Here is a 23196-nt window from a genome sequence, read left to right on the forward strand (position 1 = left end):
AACTTTTCAACAGAGATCCCGACTACACACTGAGTGTAAATATATATATTGATTGCAATTGTTCCCAAATGAGTGAGCGTTCATGTGCAAAGGGTTAGCATTTCAATTGTTATAATTATCAACTCTGTAGTGTCTTCTCAGCTGACCCCCACTCCCCTTTTGTCTAACAAGCCGCCATGCCGGTTTAGCCCACTAGGGCACATTCCTCTATCATTTCTTTGGAAACATATCTACTGTTTGTTATGCATTTCTGTGAATTGCTTAGTTAGTAAATACATGATTTTAAGACAATTGATGTATGGATGACTCATAGTGAAGACTGGGTTTGTGCAGATAACCAACAATTTACGACATTTGGAATGAGACTGGCGTGAGGTAAATAATAATTCATTAATTCGAAGACTAATTGATCAGATATTAAAATATCTGAAAGTTATATTAGGAATATTATAACTTTGTAATCTGAATATTTTCCTTGGGGCCCCGACCTCCTAGTTAATTACAGTTACATGATTAATCAGGTTAATCGCGTAATAATAATTACAGAGAGTTATTTGATAAATATGTCTTCAGTTTTAATGATGCCAAAGACACGACACTCTCCAGCATCTTCTACAATATCCCTCCTCACGTTTGCCAAAAGCAGAAGTGCCATGGGGGTATATTTAGGAGGAAGAGATTGAATTAGTTGTGGTCCCTGAAATTAATCAACCTATTGAGACATACATGTAGTCTACACTACCGGACATAAGTTTTAGAACACCTACTCATTCAAGGGTTTTTCTTTATTTTGACTATTTTCTACATTGTAGAATAATAGTGAAGACATCAAAACTATGAAAAAACACATATCATGTAGTAATCAAAAAAGTGTTAAACAAATCTAAATATATTTCATATTTTAGATTCTTCAAAGTAGCCACTCTTTGCCTTGATGACAGCTTTGCACACTCTTGGCATTCTCCCAACCAATTTTGTGAGGTAGTCACCTGGAATGCATGTCAATTAACAGGTGTGCCTTGTTTAAAGTTAATTTGTGGAATTTATTTCCTTCTTAATGCGTTTGAGCCAATCAGTTGTGTTGTGACAAGGCAGGGGGGTATACAGAAAGCCCTATTTGGATAAAATAAAAAGTCCATATTATGGCAAGAATAGCTCAAATAAGCAAAGAGAAACGACAGTCCATCATTACTTTCAGACATGAAGGTCAGTCAATACGGAACATTTCAAAAACTTTGAAAGTTTCTTCAAGTGCAGTCGCAAAAACCATCAAGCACTATGATGAAACTGTCTCTCATGAGGACCGCCAGAGGAATGGAAGACCCAGAGTTACCTCTGCTGCAGAGAATAAGTTCATTAGAGTTAAATGCACCTCAGATGGCAGCCCAAATAAATGCTTCACAGAGTTCAACAGACACATCTCAACATCAGCCCTATAATAAAAACAGTTATAAAACACAAAGAGTTAAAAAATTATTCTGCAAGACACCAGTACCAAAAATGATTGCCTAAATTGCAATGCCTACAAGTTGAAGGCCTATTTTATATTTGGATAGGCCTAAATTAAACATTAGAATTTAGATCATTTTGAATACACATATGGATTTTAATAAACAAATGGATAAGACTGTTCTATTCTGTTTGATTTAGTTCTTATTGCAACTCAAACAAATGACTGAATGGATGACATAGACTGACTGAATGAAGGATTAATTCAATGTTCAAATATGTTGGAATGCATGCTCTGCACTTTATTTGGCTAATAGGGAAATAGGCCTACATTAGGGTATAATGACTCTATGGCTGCATGCCTCCAGAAGGGCATCTTCTGAGGCTGAGGGGTGCTTTTCTGAAGGTGGATGGTGTTGTGGAGCTCTTCGTGATGGAGGGAATAGCCTAAACGGAGACTACCTAAGACCACTGCAACAGAGTTATTGTAAATTGCGGGAATAAGCTTATGCCAAACTTAGCCTATGTTTAACCTTTCCCTTGTTCATTTCAAAGTCCATACAGTATGTTCATGACCCGATTAATATAAATCATGTACAATTATTTTATATTCATATTATTATTATTTTACACCTCCTACAGAATATGCTTTGGCAAGATTTTGAGTGATAAAATAAACATCAAAACATTAGATAAAAAAACATTTTGGCAAAGACTCTGGTGGTCATACGTAATTCATAGATTCACCAAACATCTATTATTCTTCTATGTTTCATTATTCCTGGTATATACTACTGGTTATGATTACAGACACAGCCCAGAAAATGGGATGGTGCAATAATCAAGTCATATTTTGATAAGTTGGCCATGCTGTAGAAATAGACCTAGTGGACTGAAACTTCACTGTTGTAGGCATAATACAGCTAGTGCTATCTAGACTTGCGCAGGCAAACAAATCCATTACATTAGCTATCTAAATGTGAAGTAAACTCAACTAAGGAGTAATAGAGAATGGAGACTTTTAACTTGAAAACGTGCAGAATACCTCTTTCTGGTTTCCCTGACTTCTGTTTTTTGTATACTGTGTTATGCTCTTCGCGTAGCACTCCTCACAGGCTGTTTGGTGTATGTTTTTTTGTTTGTTTATGAGATGAAAATGCCAAAACTCTGAAAGGTATTATTGTATGTCAGAATTACAACACAAGATTTGTTCAAGCCTAAAATGTTTGTCCGTAATCATAACATGATGTTTGTACAGTGGGCAAGAAAAAGTATGTGAACCCTTTGGAATTACCTGGATTTCTGCATAAACTGGTCATCAAATTTGATCTGATCTTCGTCTAAATCACAAACATAGACAAACACATTGTGCTTAAACTAATAACACACAAATTGTATATATCTTGTCTTTATTGAATACATAATTTAAACTTTCACAGTGTAGGTTGGAAAAAGTATGTGTACCCCTAGGCTAATGACTTCTCCAAAACCTAATTGGAGTCAGGAGTCAGCTAACCTGGAGTCCAATCAATGAGACGAGATTGGAGATGTTGGTTAGAGCTGTCCTGCCCTATAAAAAAACACTCACAAAATTTGAGTTTGCTATTCATAAGAAGCATTGCCTGATGTGAACCATGCCTTGAACAAAATAGATCTCAAAATACCTAAGATTAAGAATTGTTGACTTGCATAAAGCTGGAAATGGTTACAAAAGTATCTCTAAAAGCCTTGATGTTCATCAGTCCACGGTAAGACATTGTCTATAAATGGCGAAATTTCAGCACTGTTGCTACTCTCCCGAGGATGGCCGTCCTGCAAAGATGACTGCAATTTGGCCTCCCGAGTGGCACAGTGGTCTAAGGCACTGCATCGCAGTGCTAGCTGTGCCACTAGAGATTCTGAGTTCGAGTCCAGGCTCTGTCGCAGCTGGCCACGACCTGGAGACCCATGGGGAAGCGCACAATTGGCCCAGCGTCGTTCGGGTTAGGGGAAGGTTTGGCCGGCAGGGATGTCCTTGTCCCATCGCGCACTAGCAACTCCTATGGCGGGCCGGGCACAGTACACGCTGACATGGTCGCCAAGTGAACAGTGTTTCCTCTGACACGTTGGTGCGGCTGGCTTCCAGGTTAAGTGGGCATTGCGTCAAGAAGCAGTGCGGCTTGGTTGGGTTGTGTTTCGGAGGACGCACGGCTCTCGACCTTCGCCTCTCCCAAGTCCGTATGGGACTCGCAGTGATAAGACAAGACTGTAACTACAAATTGGATACCATGAAATTGGGGAGAAAAAATATATAAAAAGATGACTGCTAGAGCAGAGAGCAAAATACTGAATGAGGTTAAGAAGAATCCTAGAGTTTCAGCTAAAGGCTTACAGAAATCTCTGGAACATGCTAACATCTCTGTCGACGAGTCTATGATACGTAAAACACTAAACAAGAATGGTGTTCATGGGAGGACACCACGGAAGAAGCCACTGCTGTCCAAAATAAACATTACTGTATGTTTGAAGTTTGCTAAAGAGCAGCTGGATGTTCCACAACGCCATTGGCAAAATATTCTGTGGACAGATGAAACTAAAGTTGAGTTGTTTGGAAGGAACACACAACACTATGTTTTGAGGAAAAAAAGGCACAGCACACCAACATCAAAACCTCATCCTCACTGTAAAGTATGGTGGAGGGAGCATCATGGTTTGGGGCTGCTTTGCTGCCTCAGGGTCTGGACAGCATGCTATCGTCGACAGAAAAATGAATTCCCAAGTTTATCAAGATATTTTGCAGGAGAATGTTAAGCTATCTGTTCGCCAATTGAAGCTCAACAGTTGTTGGGTGATGCAAAAGCACAACGACAAAAAACACAGAAGTAAATCAACAACAGAATAGCTTCAACAGAAGAAAATACGCCATCTGGAGATCTGACTTCAACCCGATTGAGATGCTGTGGCATGACCTCAAGAGAGCGTTTCATACCAGACATCCCAAGAATATTGCTTAATTAACTGATAGTTTTGTAAAGAGGAATGGTCCAAAATTCCTCCTGATCATTGTGCAGGTCTGATCTGCAACTACAGAAAATATTTGGTTGAGGTTATTGCTGCAAAAAGGAGGGTAAACCAGTAACTAAGTCCAAGGGTTCACATACACAGTGTGTTCAATAAAGACATGAAAACGTATAATTGTTTGTGTGTTATTAGTTTAAGCAGACTGTGTTTGTCTATTGTTGTGGCTGAAATGACGATCAGATCACATTTTATGACATATTTATGCAGAAATACAGGTAAATTAATCAAATTTTTGTTTTAATACATTTTTATGATACAGCTAATTTAGACTTTGTGGGTGTGGTAACTAATGGATAGCAGGAGCAAGGAGTTTGGTTAGCTAGGCAACCTATTTGAGCCATTCCAGCTCAATTATGTATATTGCCGTGTTCACGTGCTAGTCAGAACTAGGAAACTCATAAATGTCCGACTTTCTAACTGGTTGTTGTCATACACGTACTGCGTTCAACAAATCAGCAAGTCAGATATGTCAGAGTTTCCTAGTTCCGACTAGCATGTGAACGCGGCATATAAACCCTGGATTGCTGATGCTACACGTATTGGCCATAGAGTAGCACAGTATGAGTCATAATACCCATAAAACCTAGCAGTCAAACAGGGAAATGGTTCCAATATTTTTTCCACCATTCATTTATCCCATAGGGGATTTTAGAAACACGTAAAATAAGGTCTGTGTTTCATGTAGGCTTACCCTGGCGTAATGTTTTGATAAACGTGTAAATCATCTCTCTAGGACAAGGGGACTTTTATCAATATATTTGCCTGTATTTACCCCCACAAAATGAAACGTTAATTAGCTGCTAATGTAGCTATCATAAGAACTACAAATGCCATGATGCCTGAACAAGACTGCCGAATCGAGATGAAGGTAAGATGTAGTGAAGGCTAAATCTAGTAATGAATAAATTGGCTACATTTCTTTCAATTGATAATTCTGTGAACTGTTTTGTGCACGTTTTAAATTGACACAGACTAACATATAGATAAAAGTCACCTTGTTCGAGAGAGTTACATGGTTATCAAAACGTCACGCCAGGGTAAGCCTACATGAAACGCATACCTTATTTTAAGTGTTTCTGAAATCCCCAATGGGAAAAAATGAATGGTGGAAAAACAATTGGGACCATTACCCTGTTTGACTGCCAGATTGTATGGGTATTATGACACCACCACTGTGGGGCTCTATTGAGAGGCTTAGAAGCCACCAGACGGCCATATACTCCCCAGTAGGAGCAGCCCTCCATAGGAATGAATGGAATTCTACAGTATGTTAGGGTTAGCAGTGTGGTTAAGGTTAGGCTTAGGTTTAAAATTGTATAAATAGACAGGGTTTATGACTTCGTGGCTGTGCTTGAGCTTCCTATCACTCAGAAGTTGTATAGCAAGCTAAGGTGACAACAATGCCTGCCATCGACGTTTCCCAGTTGCTTTGAATGTTCAAAATCATAGTGTAAGAACACTTTTAAATTCTCAAAGGATAAATCAAATCAAAGTTTATTTGTCACGTGCGCCGAATACAACAGGTGTAGACCTTACAGTGAAATGCTTACTTACAGGCTCTAACCAATAGTGCAAAAAAAGGTATTAGGTGAACAATAGGTAGGCAAAGAAATAAAACAACAGTAAAAAGACAGGCTATATACAGTAGCGAGGCTATAAAAGTAGCGAGGCTACATACAGACACCGGTTAGTCAGGCTGATTGAGGTAGTATGTACATGTAGATATGGTTAAAGTGACTATGCATATATGATGAACAGAGAGTAGCAGTAGCGTAAAAGAGGGGTTGGCGGGTTGTGGGTGGCGGGACACCATGCAGATAGCCCGGTTAGCCACTGTGCGGGAGCACTGGTTGGTCGGCCCAATTGAGGTAGTATGTACATGAATGTATAGTTAAAGTGACTATGCATATATGATAAACAGAGAGTAGCAGCAGCGTAAAAACAAGGGGTTGGGGGGTATACAATGCAAATAGTCCATGTAGCCATTTGATTACCTGTTCAGGAGTCTTATGGCTTGGGGGTAAAAACTGTTGAGATGCCTTTTTGTCCTAGACTTGACACTCCGGTACCACTTGCCATGCGGTAGTAGAGAGAACAGTCTATGACTGGGGTGGCTGGGGTCTTTGACAATTTTTAGGGCCTTCCTCTGACACCACCTGGTATAGAGGTCCTGGATGGCAGGAAGCTTGTCCCCAGTGATGTACTGGGTCGTATGCACTACCCTCTGTAGTGCCTTGCGGTCAGAGGCCGAGCAGTTGCCGTACCAGGCAGTGATGCAACCAGTCAGGATGCTGTTGATGTTGCAGCTGTAGAACCTTTTGAGGATCTCATGACCCATGGCAAATATTTTTAGTTTCCTGAGGGGGAATAGGCTTTGTCGTGCCCTCTTCACGACTGTCTTGGTGTTTGGATCATTCTAGATGTTCCAACTAGCTAGGTATCTTTTTAGTTTTCTAGCACATTCATTAATTTGTTTGTAAACAATTAACAAGCTACTTAGCTCCCACATGTTCTTGTCAAGCTATCAACAGAGTAGCTAGCAAGCAACAAGATATGCCAAATACTGGGTCTAAAAACCACTTGAGGGCAAATAAATCAGATTTGACCATTCAGACAAGTCGCATGGCTAGGAATCAGATTTGTACATATCCGTGGGAAGTAGGAGAGCTGAGTGTGCTGCAGCTCCCCCAGAAAAAACATAATCAATATTTAATTTTTCTATAAATCACAAAAGTGGGCCTTTCCTAGTCCAGTATTAGCAGACCGATATAGCCCCCCTCCCCCTCGACAAAAGAATCTCAGCACCCCAACCCTCAAACTACTTTCGGCGGCTATAGATTTGTATCCAATTTCAAACCACCTACGAAGGTGGTTTCAAATATCTGATTCCATGTGCTTTTTGGCTATTCAGACTGCAGGAAAAATAACAGATTCATATTGGATATGCAAGAAAATAGGATCGAGTCACTTCAAATTGCCAATGTGAACAAGGCTTCACTTACTTTTTGACTGCAGCTGGGGCAAAGGTCTAAATGTGCTGAGTGGATGTTTTGCCCCTCCTTCATAATGTGTATGTCATAATGTGTATGGGGTTTATTTCGATATGGGCGCATGGTTAACAACTGGTGCTCAACATCATGGCTGTATATCAGTCTGATTAGTCAACAAGTGCAGCATGTGATTGATGAGTGTGCTTGAACTCTGTGCCATTTGGGCACTACATAAAATACCTAGCCAGTCATGTCTGATAGCCAGACAGTATTCACACACTTGATATGATATTTGCATTAAAGAGGGCATGAATGTATTTTGATAAATGTTCCAAAATTAGATATATTTTCTGTATTAAGTGTTCCAAATGTAGGGGATGCATGAATCACTATACTGTAACTCATGTGTCTGAGTGTTTGAACATGTTCTGCACCTTGAGACATAGACGGTTTGTGTGTCTGGCCAACAACACCAAGGGGCCGTATCAGTGTGTCTGTGCCTGTGAGTGGACATGTGAGTTGAGGGACTTGAGTTACGGGGGCATTTCCCCTGTCTCTAGGCACCACTATGGGCAGAGAGAGAAAGGGAAAAAGAGAAAGAGTGTGAAAGGGGGAGAGACAGATAGAGAGAGGAAGGGAGTTAGGGGTGGGCAGAAAGAGAGAGAGAGATGAGGAAAGAGGGTGGAAGCACCGAAAGAGACAGATATGGGGAAAGAGGGGGTGGGTGGGGGACACGGAAAGAGAGAGCAATGGGGAAGGGGTGGGTCATGTTCTGGTAGAAAACTTCTCTACGTGTTCCCATAAAAAAAGGCAGAGTAACATAAGCCTTGCCCCACCCCCTCACCCCAACCCAACGCCTCCCGTAACCCTCTCCCATGCCCCCCCGCAACCCAACGCCCCCGTAATTCTCTCCTATGCCCCCCCCGCCTGACCCCCCCAACACCTCCTGTTACCCTCTCCCATGCCACCCCCCCACACCCCACCCCGACACCTCCTGTACCCCCCCCCCGCATGCCCCCTAGACTATATCAGGTTTGCATAGGTTGTGAAGAGTTTCAAATATTTCAGTAAGTTGGGAAGATGTTAAAGAACTGATAGTATTGTTGTTTATTCTGCTGGAAATTGAGAGAGCTCAATTCAGCCTTTCACCACCATCGCTATTCTGCCCCCTCATGTGAAAAGCATTACTGCCTGGGTTAGGGCAAGGTTAAAAATCAAGGCTCTGCAATGAGTAATGGTATATTTGGATAAATAATTCATTACATTTAGTAAAAAAAACAATGAACTATTGTCCCTTGACTAGAGCAATGAATCTGTATTTTAATCTACAGAGCATTCACAAATGCCCTTTGAAAATCCTTTGTACACAGTAACTAGCTCATACAGCATATCAATAAGTGAAGCTGACCAGGTGGGTACAGTAAATCAGCTTTAATCCAACTGAATAGTATCCATTGAACTGTTTCCCCTTTAACTGTGATAGTGGATTTGTACATTTTTTTGTTGTATTTTTTGACTGAATGCTTCTCTCACCTGTAGCGTTATTATTATTTTTATTTAACCTTTAATTAACTAGGCAAGTCAGTTAAGAACAAATTCTTATTTACAATGACGGCCTACACCGGCCAATCCCGGACGACGCTGGGCCTATGGGACTCCCAATCACGGCCGGTTGTGATACAGCCTGGATTCGAACCAGGGTGTCTGTAGTGATGCCTCTAGCACTGAGATGTAGTGCTTTAGACCGCTGCATCACTCGGGAGTCCCATAAAATGCACCACCAGATGTCATCATAGGCAAATGAGTGATGGCTGTTCCATCTTGCTGTTCCATTGACAACCATCAGCAAATATTGCTTCCAAAACAATATCATGGATAAGTGAGGGAAAAAAGCGTATTTGATCAAGACTAATTAACTTGTATCCAGTGATTTGACAGTTATTTGGTTCTATGATCTCTCATGAGTCATGACATATAATTGTCATTGAGGGAAATATGTTCGCTAGGACATGTTCTGCAGTATTTGACTTGTCTTTGAAGAAGGAGCCATCCAAACCATGACTTTTGAAGTGAAGCCTGTAGCAAGCTATGCACATAGAGAGAATCTCACAAATTGTCCTAGAAAGAGTTCTTCCCAAGTTTGAGGAGTCAAGGGGCCCCAAAAGTGATCTGAGCACCTTCATTTACAGATCACGTTACTCGTCTACATACTTCTCTTTTGGTAAAGTATACCATGTAATGTACTGTATACATGTAGTCAGACACACAAATAGGTACCCTACGCTACATATGGAGAGCATCCCCTTTTCATGTGACCTTTGGAAGGATGGAGTGTGTATTTCTAGGTTATCGGCCCAGGCTACATCAGGGGTATCAGACTCCAGCTGGTTCTCGTTACAGCATCCCTCTGCCACTAATGACTCAATTAGCACTCTCATTTGCTCGTTATGACTAAACAGTGTTGTGACTAAACAGTGCAGCGTAAAGACGGCAAATCTATAATTGGAGAGGCTATTTGGGTGTCATGGGTAATAGAACTGTTCTATTTCAACCTATTTTGGCCTCTCACATGCAGCGTTACATGGAACACTAACATGTCCTAGCTAGTTCTAGTGTTGCAGTCATTTTAAGGGAGCCTCCAGAATACTAGGGATGCGTCCCAAATGGCACCCTATTCCCTATATTGTGCGCTACTTTTGGCCAGGTCCCATGGGGAATAGGGTGCCAGGCTATCCCTCCCGGACCGGGAATAGCAGCCCCTGCCCTCCATCCATGCTGACTCTGTGGAAAGACTCCCATGGTAAAGCCAATCCATGGCCAACAAACACAAAACCTTTCAGGATTACACAGCACCGCTATGACAGCTGCTCAACCGCCATAGACACCCTTTATAAAACTACATTCAGTCACGTACAACGATATCCCTCTGGTAACTGACCTTGAGAAAGGCGGAGATAAAATTGCTGTCTGTTTTTCAAGGACTTTTTAAAAAAGATCTCTTACCATGGTAGATACATGAATACACATACTATTATTCTATTTTTATGAGAAAAGCCATGTCTCTTTTTCATGAGGACAGCATTTCAGTAGTTGTGGTTTGGAAGCAGCCTCACTAAGCAGAGAAAGATGAGGTCAGCAATAAAGAGGAAGTGAGCTTCTGAATGTCGGGCAATCCTAATGACACCCTCAGCTGTCTGATCTGTCAACTCTACAGGAAATCTACCGAGGAAGTCAAACTGTAGTGGTCTGGGTGTAGCTGGTGCAGAAGAGTCAGGCGCAGGACAGCAGAGATGAGAAACACAAGTAACTTAACTCAAATATTCCAATAACATGTCGTAATACCGAGCCCACAATAACGGACCGAACATACATAAAACAATCACGCACAAAAACCATGGGGAAAACAGAGGGTTAAATAATGAACATGTAATTGGGGAATTGAAACCAGGTGTGTAAAACAAAGACAAAACAAATGGAAAATGAAAAGTGGATCGATGATGGCTAGAAGGCCGGTGATGTCGACCGCCGAACGCCGCCCGAACAAGGAGAGGGACCGACTTCGGCGGAAGTCATGACACAAACGTACTTAATTAGATTTATGACAGTGAACGACAATTATAGCGACACAGACTATTGGCATTTCGCATTAATCAATATGGATACAAAACCATTTGTTGTGAAAATGCTATAGAAAGCTGGTAAACAAACTGGTATATTACTGTAATGAGACAAAACAATAAGGCATAATAGTAATCCAACTCATGGAATTATAAATTATAACAACTAAAACAATAAGCAGATATCAAGCTTAACATAAGGGACTCAAATCAACACAAGCCTGGGTTAGTTAGAGTTCTTTGTTCACTGAAATGAGTTGAGCTTTAATGTTAATCAATGGCTACTAGTGTTTCTGGAAGCAATTCAGATTAACATGATTCAGAATGTTTCCACTCAAATGTCTGTTTCTTTATGGCAATGGACCTTGAGCAGAGTCAGTGGATCTCTGTTCCTGGGTGAAGTTTCCCCTAGGTACATATCTAGGATCAGCTTCCCCTCCCCAATCTTAACCTTAACCATTAATGCAAAACTGCAAAACTGACCCAAGACCAGCAACTAGGGGCAACGTAACGTTACACCTGGACCTTTATTTGAGGTGGAAGAAGCCTGATGGTTTGGCAGGAACAGCCATCAGCATGTTGGCTTGGTTCTTGTGTGTGATGTGGATCTACATACAGGGTGTAAAATAAAGAGGTTTTACGATGTCATCACAGTCTACGACACAGTCTATCCCTATATCCTCTGCTGTTAGGGAAACATTTTTGTTCTATCTGTCACGTCCTGACCAGTATAAGGGGTTATTTGTTATTGTAGTTTGGTCAGGGCGTGGCAGGGGTGTGTTTGTTTTGTGTTGTCGGGGTTTTTTGGGTATTGTTCTATGTTTTTTTATTTCTATATTCTTTCTATGTTGTGTATTTCTTTGTGTTGGCCTGGTATGGCTCTCAATCAGGAACAGCTGTACATCGTTGTTGCTGATTGGGAGCCATACTTAGGTAGCCCTTTTTCCACCTGTCTTTTGTGGGAAGTTGTTTTTGTACTGCTGTGTATAGCCTGCAAAACTGTTTAGCTGTCGTTCGTTTTTTGTTTTCTTGTTTTTGTGTAGTGTTCAAAATAAAGTAAGTATGAGCATTCACGTACCCACTGCATTTTGGTCTAGTCACTACGACGGCCGTGACAGAACTTCCCACCACAAACGGACCAAGCAGCGGGGTAAGGAGCTGGAGAGGAGCTATCTGGAGTTGTGGACTTGGGAGGAGATCCTAGCCGGAGAGGGACCATGGAGGAAGGCTGGAGAGGACCGGGAGTGTTATGCTGGAACACGGCTGGCATGGAAGCCTGAGAGGCAGCCCCCAAATTTTTTTTTTGGGGGGGCACACGGGTAGTTTGGCTGGGCCAGGGTTGAGCCCTAAGCCAACTCCCCGTGCTTACCGGAGGCAGCGTGGTACTGGTCAGGCCCCGTGCTATGGGGTGATGCGTACGGCGTCGAGGCCGAGCATCCACAGGCCGGTGTGCTCGGTGCCAGCGTCCCGCATTTGCCGGGGGGAAGCGGCCACCCAGCCAGTACGGGTGGTGCCAGTCCTGCGCTCGAGACCGCCAGTGCGCCTCCACGGCCCAGTGTATCCTGTTCCCGCTCCCCGCACTAGCCCTGAGGTGCGTGTCTCCAGTCTGGTGCCTCCAAAGCCAGCACCACGCACCAGGCCTCCAGTGCGTCAGCCCAGTCCAGTACGTCCTGTTCCCGCTCCTCGCACTAGCCTTGGGGTGCGTCTCCAGTCTGGTACCTCCAGTACCAGCCCCACGCACCAGGCCTCCAGTGCGTCAGTCCAGTTCGTCCTGCTCCTGCTCCTCGCACTAGCCCTGTGGTGCGTGAAAATAGTCTGACGCCTCCTAAGCCAGCCCCACGCGTCAAGCCTTCAGTGCGCAGCTCCAGTCCAGAGCTTCCGACGACAGTGCCCCGTCCAGAGCTTCCGACGACAGTGCCCCGTCCAGAGCTTCCGGCGACAGTGCCCCGTCCAGAGCTTCCGGCGACAGTGCCCCGTCCAGAGCTTCCGGCGACAGTGCCCCGTCTAGAGCTTCCGGCGACAGTTCCCCGTCCAGTGCATCCGGCGACGTCCTACAGTTCAGAACCGGCGCAGCCAGAGTCGCCCTTCAGTCCGGGAACCGGCGCAGCCAGAGTCGCCCTTCAGTCCGGGAACCGGCGCAGCCAGAGTCGCCCTTCAGTCCGGGAACCGGCGCAGCCAGAGTCGCCCTTCAGTCCGGGAACCGGCGCAGCCAGAGTCGCCCTTCAGTCCGGGAACCGGCGCAGCCAGAGTCGCCCTTCAGTCCGGGAACCGGCGCAGCCAGAGTCGCCCTTCAGTCCGGGAACCGGCGCAGCCAGAGTCGCCCTTCAGTCCGGGAACCGGCGCAGCCAGAGTCGCCCTTCAGTCCGGAGCTTCCAGAGACGCGCTTCAGCTCGAGGTCTCCAGTGACGCGCATCAGGCCGAGGTCTCCAGCGACGCGCATCAGGCCGAGGTCTCCAGCAACGCGCCTTAGCCCTGAGCCTTCAGCGGGGGTGGACAGGTTAGGTGTGGGACTAAGGCCGGAGCCTGAGCCACCTCCGTGGTAGGAGGATTGGGGAGGGGGTTGTTGCACAAGAACCGTCGGTGACGGTGGCCACCCTCACTTCCCTCCCCTGTAGTTTTGGGGATTTGTTTTGTTGTGGGTTATTGTTTTTGTTTCAGGTGCATCCGGGATCTGCACCTTTGGGGGGGGTACTGTCACGTCCTGACCAGTATAAGGGGTTATTTGTAATTGTAGTTTGGTCAGGGCGTGGCAGGGGTGTGTTTGTTTTGTGTTGCTGGGGGTTTTTGGGTATTGTTCTGTTTTTTTATTTCTATGTTGTGTATTTCTTTGTGTTGGCCTGGTATGGCTCTCAATCAGGAACAGCTGTACATCGTTGTTGCTGATTGGGAGCCATACTTAGGTAGCCCTTTTTCCACCTGTCTTTTGTGGGAAGTTGTTTTTGCACTGCTGTGTATAGCCTGCAAAACTGTTTAGCTGTTTTTCATTTTCTTGTTTTTGTGTAGTTTTCTAAATAAAGTAAATATGAGCATTCACGTACCCGCTGCATTTTGGTCTACTCACTACGACGGCCATGACACTATCCCTACACTGACACACGTGATTCAAGTAATGAAGTAATCACCAAGCCCTTGATTAATTGTGTCTGGTGTGTCAGTGCATGGCAAAAACAAAAATGTGGTCTGTCTGGTGAGGGTTGGGAAACGCTGATCTCCAGTAAATCAAATTGCGTTTCTGAAACAATCTTCAGTCATGAGAATGGGCCTAATTGGGGACACTGCTAAAACAAACAAGCTAACATTTGTTTATTTAAATGTTTATTTAACCTTTATTTAACTAGGCAAGTCAGACGGCCTACCAAAGGCAAAAGCCTCCTGTGGGGACGGGGGCCTGTGATTAAAAAAGTAAATACAATATAAATATAGGACAACATCAACATCAACAATGTTTCTTAAGAATACATGTGCCTTGAGTTTTGTCACACTCTAATTCAATTTGTCATAAAGATCCCAAGGCCAACCTCACTTAATATACTGCTCAAAAAAAATAAAGGGAACACTTAAACAACACATCCTAGATCTGAATGAAATAAATAATCTTATTAAATACTTTATTCTTTACATAGTTGAATGTGCTGACAACAAAATCACACAAAAATAATCAATGGAAATCCAATTTATCAACCCATGGAGGTCTGGATTTGGAGTCACACTCAAAATTAAAGTGGAAAACCACACTACAGGCTGATCCAACTTTGATGTAATGTCCTTAAAACAAGTCAAAATGAGGCTCAGTAGTGTGTGTGGCCTCCACGTGCCTGTATGACCTCCCTACAACACCTGGGCATGCTCCTGATGAGGTGGCGGATGGTCTCCTGAGGGATCTCCTCCCAGACCTAGACTAAAGCATCCGCCAACTCCTGGACAGTCTGTGGTGCAATGTGGCGTTGGTGGATGGAGCGAGACATGATGTCCCAGATGTGCTCAATTGGATTCAGGTCTGGGGAACGGGCGGGCCAGTCCATAGCATCAATGCCTTCCTCTTGCAGGAACTGCTGACACACTCCAGCCACATGAGGTCTAGCATTGTCTTGCATTAGGAGGAACCCAGGGCCAACCGCACCAGCATATGGTCTCACAAGGGGTCTGAGGATCTCATCTCGGTACCTAATGGCAGTCAGGCTACCTCTGGCGAGCACATGGAGGGCTGTGCGGCCCCCCAAAGAAATGCCACCCCACACCATGACTGACCCACCGCCAAACCGGTCATGCTGGAGGATGTTGCAGGCAGCAGAACGTTCTCTACGGCGTCTCCAGACTCTGTCACGTCTGTCACATGTGCTCAGTGTGAACCTGCTTTCATGTGAAGAGCACAGGGCGCCAGTGGCGAATTTGCCAATCTTGGTGTTCTCTGGCAAATGCCAAACGTCCTGCACGGTGTTGGGCTGTAAGCACAACCCCCACCTGTGGACGTCGGGCCCTCATACCACCCTCATGGAGTCTGTTTCTGACCGTTTGAGCATGCACATTTGTGGCCTGCTGGAGGTCATTTTGCAGGGCTCTGACAGTGCTTCTCCTGCTCCTCCTTGCACAAAGGCGGAGGTAGCGATCCTGCTGCTGGGTTGTTGCCCTCCTACGGCCTCCTCCACGTCTCCTGATGTACTGGCCTGTCTCCTGGTAGCGCCTCCATGCTCTGGACACTACGCTGACAGACACAGCAAACCTTCTTGCCATAGCTCGCATTGATGTGCCATCCTGGATGAGCTGCACTACCTGAGCCACTTGTGTGGGTTGTAGACTCCGTCTCATGCTACCACTAGAGTGAAAGAACCGCCAGCATTCAAAAGTGACCAAAACATCAGCCAGGAAGCAATGGAACTGAGAAGTGGTCTGTGGTCACAACCTGCAGAACCACTCCTTTATTGGGGGTGTCTTGCTAATTGCCTATAATTTCACCCTGTTGTCTATTCCATTTGCACAACAGCATGTGAAATTTATTGTCAATCAGTGTTGCTACCTAAGTGGACAGTTTGATTTCACAGAAGTGTGATTGACTTGGAGTTACATTGTGTTGTTTAAGTGTTCCCTTTATTTTTTTGAGCAGTGTATATTACATTTATTATATCAAGTATAAAAGTATATTAATATTAGTGTCACGTCCTGACCAGTTTAGGTATTATTTGTATTGTAGTTTGGTCAGGACGTGGCATAGGGTATTTGTTTTGGTTGGTTCGGGGTGGTTGGTTGTGTTTAGGTTGTGTGATTTGTTAGTTCTGGGTGTTGGGTATGTTCTAGGTTGTATTTTCTACGTTCTGTCTAGTTTAGTTTTTCTATGTTTAGGTTTGGGTGTGGACTCTCAATTGGAGGCAGGTGTTTCTATTTTCCTTTGATTGAGAGTGCTATATATAGGTATGTGTTTGGGGTTGTTAATTGTGGGTCTTTAGCACTGCTGTTGTAAGTATAGCCTGTTAAACTGTCTTCTGTCGTTCTTTTGTTTATTGTTTTTCCCGTGTTCATATTTATCTAATAAATTAATATGATGAGCATGCAACCCGCTGCGCCTTGGTCCTCTCTACACAACGACAACCGTTACAATTAGCACTTACTTATTAGCACGTGCAAGGAGGCTGCATCCAGGGCTCACCATCAATCTGCATAGGCAGTGCTTTATATGTCCTGAGAAAGGCAACGAGACAGAGAGACAGATCCATTTTAATTAACAAAAGGTAAAATAAAGGCATAAAACCTTTATGACTTGTGTATAGAGCATTAAAGTCTACATGATAGTGATCTGTGAGGTTTGAGCCAGTCTGTGTCCAGCACACTTCAGCCCAGAATAGATCTGACCCATTTCGATACCCCCGACAACCCCACCACCTCAATCTGCTTGTCACTCGGGTCTGTGGTAGGGATCAGAACACATGAAAATACTATACATTGTCATGCGCTTTTGAATCCCCTGCACATGCCAGAGGTCCATAGGAACCAATGAGCTCTACTCAACCCCCCCATTTAAATCAGCAGTTATCACAAAGTGTTTTTACGGTCACCCGGCCCAAACCCCAAAGAGCAAGCCGAAGCAAGAGCACACAATGATACACATTCATAGTGGAAATAACAGATAATAAGAATTAAGATATAATTTAACTAAATATGTCACACAGATCTCCAAATTGGAAAGTGGTTAAAAAAAGGTACCACTTTACATGAACCCTTCGACATAAGACAGTTACTGTCGTAACAAGGACATAACAGATAGTTATGTAATAGTACAGGCCACTTCCCTCCCACCCTGAGATGATCAAACTGCACTTGTATTTACCGGGGTTCAGGTCCTCCGTTGGAGAAGTTGATGACCTGCCGTGGGTTTAATAAATAGTGGAACTTCCTCATCACTCTGAAACATACATGCCATGACATGACATTCCCTCACAGTCACAGGACAACATGCTAGTAGTGCAGGCTAGGAGATATTTTATGTCTGTCCTGCTCTGTTCTTACCTCTCCCCCTGCTTCCCTCCGCTCTTTGGGTTCACAAACACCAGAAGAGGGTGGGTGTATGGAATTGGAGCAATCTGCAAAGGGAGATGGGGAGGAGAAAATATGAATGTGTTAATTCCCCAAATTGCAGTAAATACGACTGACATTCGCAGATCCATATTAAATTCAAATGCATTACTGGCTTTCACACATTGGGGCCCAGGCTAATGGATAGGACTAGTATTTTGTGTGAGGTGGATATGCGTACCCCTGACATTGATAGTTAGGGGACCCTACACTCTTAGAAAAAAGTGTTCAAAAAGATTTTTTTGGCTGTCCCCATAGGATAAACTTGTTTTGGTTTCAGTAAAACCCTTTTAGGTTACATGTAGAACCCTCTGTGAAAAAGGTTTCACAAGGTACCAAAAAGGGTTCTACCTGGATCCAAAAGGGTTCTACCTGGAACCAAAAGGGTTCTACCTGGAACCAAAAGGGTTCTACCTGGAACCAAAAAGGGTTCCTCAAAAGGTATTCCTATGGGGACAGCCGAATAACCCTTTTAGGTTCTAGGTAGCACCTTTTTTTCCTAAGAGTGTACCTGCAGAATGTGCCCGTCTGGGGTGATGTCCTCTAGGCTAGTGTCCTCCGTGGAATTCCTCCTTCCCTCTTCATCCTTCTCCAGAACCACAGGGACAGAGAGTTGGGAGCATGGCAAAGAATAAACACATTTAACACATACTGTAGTATTATTGGGTGACAAATTCTGCTTGCGTTTTTTGCTTTTAGTGGAAGAAGAGTCTGTATGGCAATTAACAGCGTGACTTAATTTTCAAAATGTTGTGGAACAGAGTCATGGGCTTGTCATGGGTTTAATGGCTGACCTTGGAGACTGAGTATATGGCCCACGGTGGCAGAATGTGGTCTCTTAGAGACCCACAGTTGCACGATGATGACCCAAAGATCCCACATTCGTCATAGCGCTAAAACAAGACAGTCATTGTAAAGACTAGTGGCAGCTTGTGTGTACACATACATTCAAGCAAGTAAACACGCACACACACACACACACACACACCATCTGTTGGCACCACACCCAATGCTTCCCTGCCAGGGTCTTGATCTTCTTGTTGCAGATGGGACACTTACTGGAGTCACAGTCAGCAATGACCCAGCCATGTGCCGGCACCTGGAGCAGACAGAGGGACAACATCCACAAACCCCTATCAACACGAAAACCACCAGAGCAAGATGTGAAGACTTTTATGTTTTCAATTTCGCTGACTGAAAACACATTCTTAAAATTGACATAAAAGTGATCAGGTGCGCAGATGAATCAAAATGTAAAATCATAATTTTATATTGAAATGTGAAGGACATTAGAACTCTTTTGAGCCTCACCCCAATCAGTTTTTTGGATTTAACGAATGTTTGGGCACAAACGCACCAAGACAGTAGTGAAGAGGACATGACAACACCTTTTCCCCCTCAGGAGACTGAAAAGATTTGGCATGGGTCCCCAGATCCTCAAAAAGTTCTACAGCTGCCCCACCGAGAGCATCTTGACCGGTTGCATCACCGCCTGGTTTGGTAACTGCTCGGCATCTGACCTTAAGGCGCTCCAGAGGGTAGTGCGCGCAGCCCAGTACATCACTGGGGCCAAGCTTCCTGCCATCCAGGACCAATATACTAGGCGGTGTCAGAGGAAAGCCCAAAAAAATTGTCAAAGACTCCAGTCACCCAAGTCATAGACTGTTCTCTCTGCTACCACATGGCAAGCGGTACCAGAGTGCCAAGTCTAGGACCAAAAGGCTCCTTAACAGCTTCTACCCCCAAGCCGTAAGACTGCTGAACAATTAATCAAATGGCCAGTCGGACTATTACATTGACCCCCCTCCATTTGTTTTTTACACTGCTGCTACTCATTGTTTATTATCATTTCACCCATACTTACATGTACAAATTACCTCGACTAACCTGTACCCCCGCACATTGACTCGGTACTGGTACCCCTGTATATAGCCTCAATTTTTATTTTATTGTGTTACTTTTTATTATTTTTTATTTAGTTTATTTGGTAAATATTTTCTTAACTCTTTCTTGAACTGCACTGTTGGTTAAGGACTTGTCAGTAAGCATTTCACGGTAAGGTCTACACATGTTGTATTCGGCGCATGTGACAAATAAAGTTTGATTTGACGGATCAAGGTTCTCGTTGGCATAGCGACCATGGACGGTGTACTTGTATACTGATCGGGAGAGAAGAAAAAAAACACTCTTAATCATTTCTCTTTGGAAATGTTTTGTTGTTTTTGCATGTTGTTGGCAGTATCAACAATTTGCAACTCAGAATATTGGATCAACTATATTGATGAAAACGTTTAATATACTGCTCAAAAAAATAAAGGGAACACTAAAATAATACATCCTAGATCTGAATGAATGAAATAATCTTATTAAATACTTTTTCCTTTACATAGTTGAATGTGCTGACAACAAAATCACACAAAAACAATCAATGGAAATCCAATTTATCAACCCATGGAGGTCTGGATTTGGAGACACACTCAAAATTAAAGTGGAAAACCACTCTACAGGCTGATCCAACTTTGATGTAATATCCTTAAAACAAGTCAAAATGAGGCTCAGTAGTGTGTGTGGCCTCCACGTGCCTGTATGACCTCCCTACAATGCCTGGGCATGCTCCTGATGAGGTGGCGGATGGTCTCCTAAGGGATCTCCTCCCAGACCTGGACTAAAGCATCCGCCAACTCCTGGACAGTCTGTGGTGCAACGTGGCGTTGGTGGATGGAGCGAGACATGATGTCCCAGATGTGCTCAATTGGATTCAGGTCTGGGGAACGGGCGGGCCAGTCCATAGCATAAATGCCTTCCTCTTGCAGGAACTGCTGACACACTCCAGCCACATGAGGTCTAGCATTGTCTTGCATTAGGAGGAACCCAGGGCCAACCGCACCAGCATATGGTCTCACAAGGGGTCTGAGGATCTCATCTCGGTACCTAATGGCAGTCAGGCTACCTCTGACGAGTACATGGAGGGCTGTGCGGCCCCCCAAAGAAATGCCACCCCACACCATGACTGACCCACCGCCAAACCGGTCATGCTGGAGGATGTTGCAGGCAGCAGAACGTTCTCCACGGCGTCTCCAGACTCTGTCACGTCTGTCACATGTGCTCAGTGTGAACCTGCTTTCATCTGTGAAGAGCACAGGGCGCCAGTGGCGAATTTGCAAATCTTGGTGTTCTCTGGCAAATGCCAAACGTCCTGCACGGTGTTGGGCTGTAAGCACAACCCCCACCTGTGGACGTCGGGCCCTCATACCACCCTCATGGAGTCTGTTTCTGACCGTTTGAGCAGACACATGCACATTTGTGGCCTGCTGGAGGTCATTTTGCAGGGCTTTGGCAGTGCTCCTCCTGCTCCTCCTTGCACAAAGGTGGAGGTAGCGGTCCTGCTGCTGGGTTGTTGCCCTCCTACGGCCTCCTCCACGTCTCCTGATGTACTGGCCTGTCTCCTGGTAGCGCCTCCATGCTCTGGACACTACGCTGACAGACACAGCAAACCTTCTTGCCACAGCTCGCATTGATGTGCCATCCTGGATGAGCTGCACTACCTGAGCCACTTGTGTGGGTTGTAGACTCCGTCTCATGCTACCACTAGAGTGAAAGCACCGCCAGCATTCAAAAGTGACCAAAACATCAGCCAGGAAGCATAGGAACTGAGAAGTGGTCTGTGGTCACCACCTGCAGAACCACTCCTTTATTGGGGGTGTCTTGCTAATTGCCTATAATTTCCACCTGTTGTCTACTCCATTTGCACAACAGCATGTGAAATGTATTGTCAATCAGTGTTGCTTCCTAAGTGGACAGTTTGATTTCACAGAAGTGTGATTGACTTGGAGTTACATTGTGTTGTTTAAGTGTTCCCTTTATTTTTTTGAGCAGTGTATTTCAGTCTCACGTTGTTTACTAAAGCTGCACTTAAAGGAGGGTGGGCATTGTGAGTGCAGGGGCAGGGAAGCTGAATGATGTTAAATGCATAAATAAATCATTAAATGATGGTTGATTGACATTGTGGCCCTACCAGGCTTAGTTCTGAGAAGCATATGGCACACATCTGTGCAGCAATCAGGGGGCATAAAGAACAACAGCAGTGATCACCAACCCTGGTCCTGAATAGCTATTGGACATGCAGGCTTTTATTCCAACCCAGCCCCAACACACATGATTCAACTAATCAACTACTGATACAGAACTTGGTTAGTTAAATCAGTCAATTGCTGGGCTGGGACAAAAGCTTGTATGCCCTTAGGCCTATACACTGTAGCTCTCAAAGACCAGAGTTCAGTTAGTGACCACAGAACTACAGTCTACCGGGACACACAGAACCCCGGTCTATGAATATCAGACACATAGAGATCGCCCCCTAGTGATGGGATAGAGCTCTTACAGATGCAGGAAAGGCCTCATTTCCTGGCCCAGTAGCATGCTCTGACACACGCTGCAGTACACAGGCTTGTTGAAGTGCTTCATCCTCCAGATGTGCTGCCTGTCCATCTCTGCCATCTGAGCGAGGAGAGAGAGAGAGATACAAAAGAAAGAGAGGGAGAGGCAGGGTTCTTTGTTAAAAACAGTCAAGTAAACAGCGGGGTAGTCTCGTTGCATGGTTGACTCATAGCGAAGGAGACACTGTGGCTGTGTGAAGAGACTAACAGCATGGTAAAGTAAACAACACACCAATCCAAACCAGTATCTATTGTATGTGTGTACTGACTTATTTCTGATACAGTCCTGTCAACAAAGTATGAGGGCCATAAATAGATAGATTTTGGATAAGACAGGGACAAGATAAGACATAACTGGATAAGACATAACTTTGGGGTGACATTTAAAAGTATAGTCTCAAACATAATTGAATAAAGCTTTATCAAGATGTACAGTAGTTGAACCATACAGCACACAACAAATGTTCTAGAACATAAGGAGTCTATTGTCATATGCTGAATCATGTATACTGATTGAGTTAACCAGAGGAGCCAGAGTCTGACTGTCAGTGCTTCTTGTCTTGAGTCTCAGCAGCACCAGCAGGGGCACATTGTTAATCCCAGCATCGATGGCCTTCATCATGTCCTTCAGCACCTTAGGGACCAATCAGAGTAGTTAGGCTTTCACTGTTCCTGTTTCCCTGCCAATCAGAGTAATTATACTCCCACCGTTCCTGGTTCCTGACCAATCACAATGCATGCTAAGTCTGACTGTGCTGCTGTGAGTGGACATCACTTCAAATTTCATTTCGTAAATTAATTTATTGGAATTGAAATTGAATTTAAACCCAACCCAGCTCAATACTGTTAACATTAGCCACTCATCGCTATTCATTACAACTCTCTAAGCAGGAACTTGCACAAGGACTGTATAACTGAGTGTTGCTGAGTGTAGATTTTGGGCCCAATTCAATCAAGACCAGTAACTAGGTTACTGGGATGAGACAAAACAATTTGAGAAAGTGTATATTTAGATTAATGTGGTCTAATTCTTTCCATGAAAATTAATGTTTGCCCCGTCGATCAAAAAGAAAGGCATAA

General features: G+C 44.1%; 1 protein-coding gene across 1 annotated transcript; it reads right to left on the minus strand.

The window, feature by feature from the left end:
* Nucleotides 1-11556: 11556 nt before the first annotated feature.
* On the minus strand, nt 11557-22554 carry LOC115149862 (diacylglycerol kinase beta-like). Its single transcript, XM_029692672.1, has 8 exons — nt 22062-22554; nt 18669-18779; nt 18475-18573; nt 18192-18266; nt 17615-17688; nt 17436-17510; nt 16720-16789; nt 11557-11724 (listed from the first exon to the last, which is right to left on the minus strand). The coding sequence occupies exons 2-7, from the start codon at nt 18669-18671 to the stop codon at nt 16723-16725; spliced, it is 393 nt and encodes a 130-aa protein (XP_029548532.1). The 5' UTR covers nt 18672-18779; nt 22062-22554; the 3' UTR covers nt 11557-11724; nt 16720-16722.
* Nucleotides 22555-23196: the final 642 nt, after the last annotated feature.

The sequence above is a fragment of the Salmo trutta genome, chromosome 16 (assembly GCF_901001165.1).
Source record: "Salmo trutta chromosome 16, fSalTru1.1, whole genome shotgun sequence".
In the NCBI taxonomy this organism is placed as follows: domain Eukaryota; kingdom Metazoa; phylum Chordata; class Actinopteri; order Salmoniformes; family Salmonidae; genus Salmo; species Salmo trutta.

Coding starts and splice junctions, on each gene's coding strand:
- LOC115149862 (XM_029692672.1), bottom strand. Junction 18,267..18,474: donor CCATATACTCAGTCTCCAAG/GTCAGCCATTAA, acceptor GTTCTGGAGAAG/GATGAAGAGGGAAGGAGGAA. Junction 17,689..18,191: donor CAGACGGGCACATTCTGCAG/GTACACTCTTAG, acceptor CTCCCTTTGCAG/ATTGCTCCAATTCCATACAC.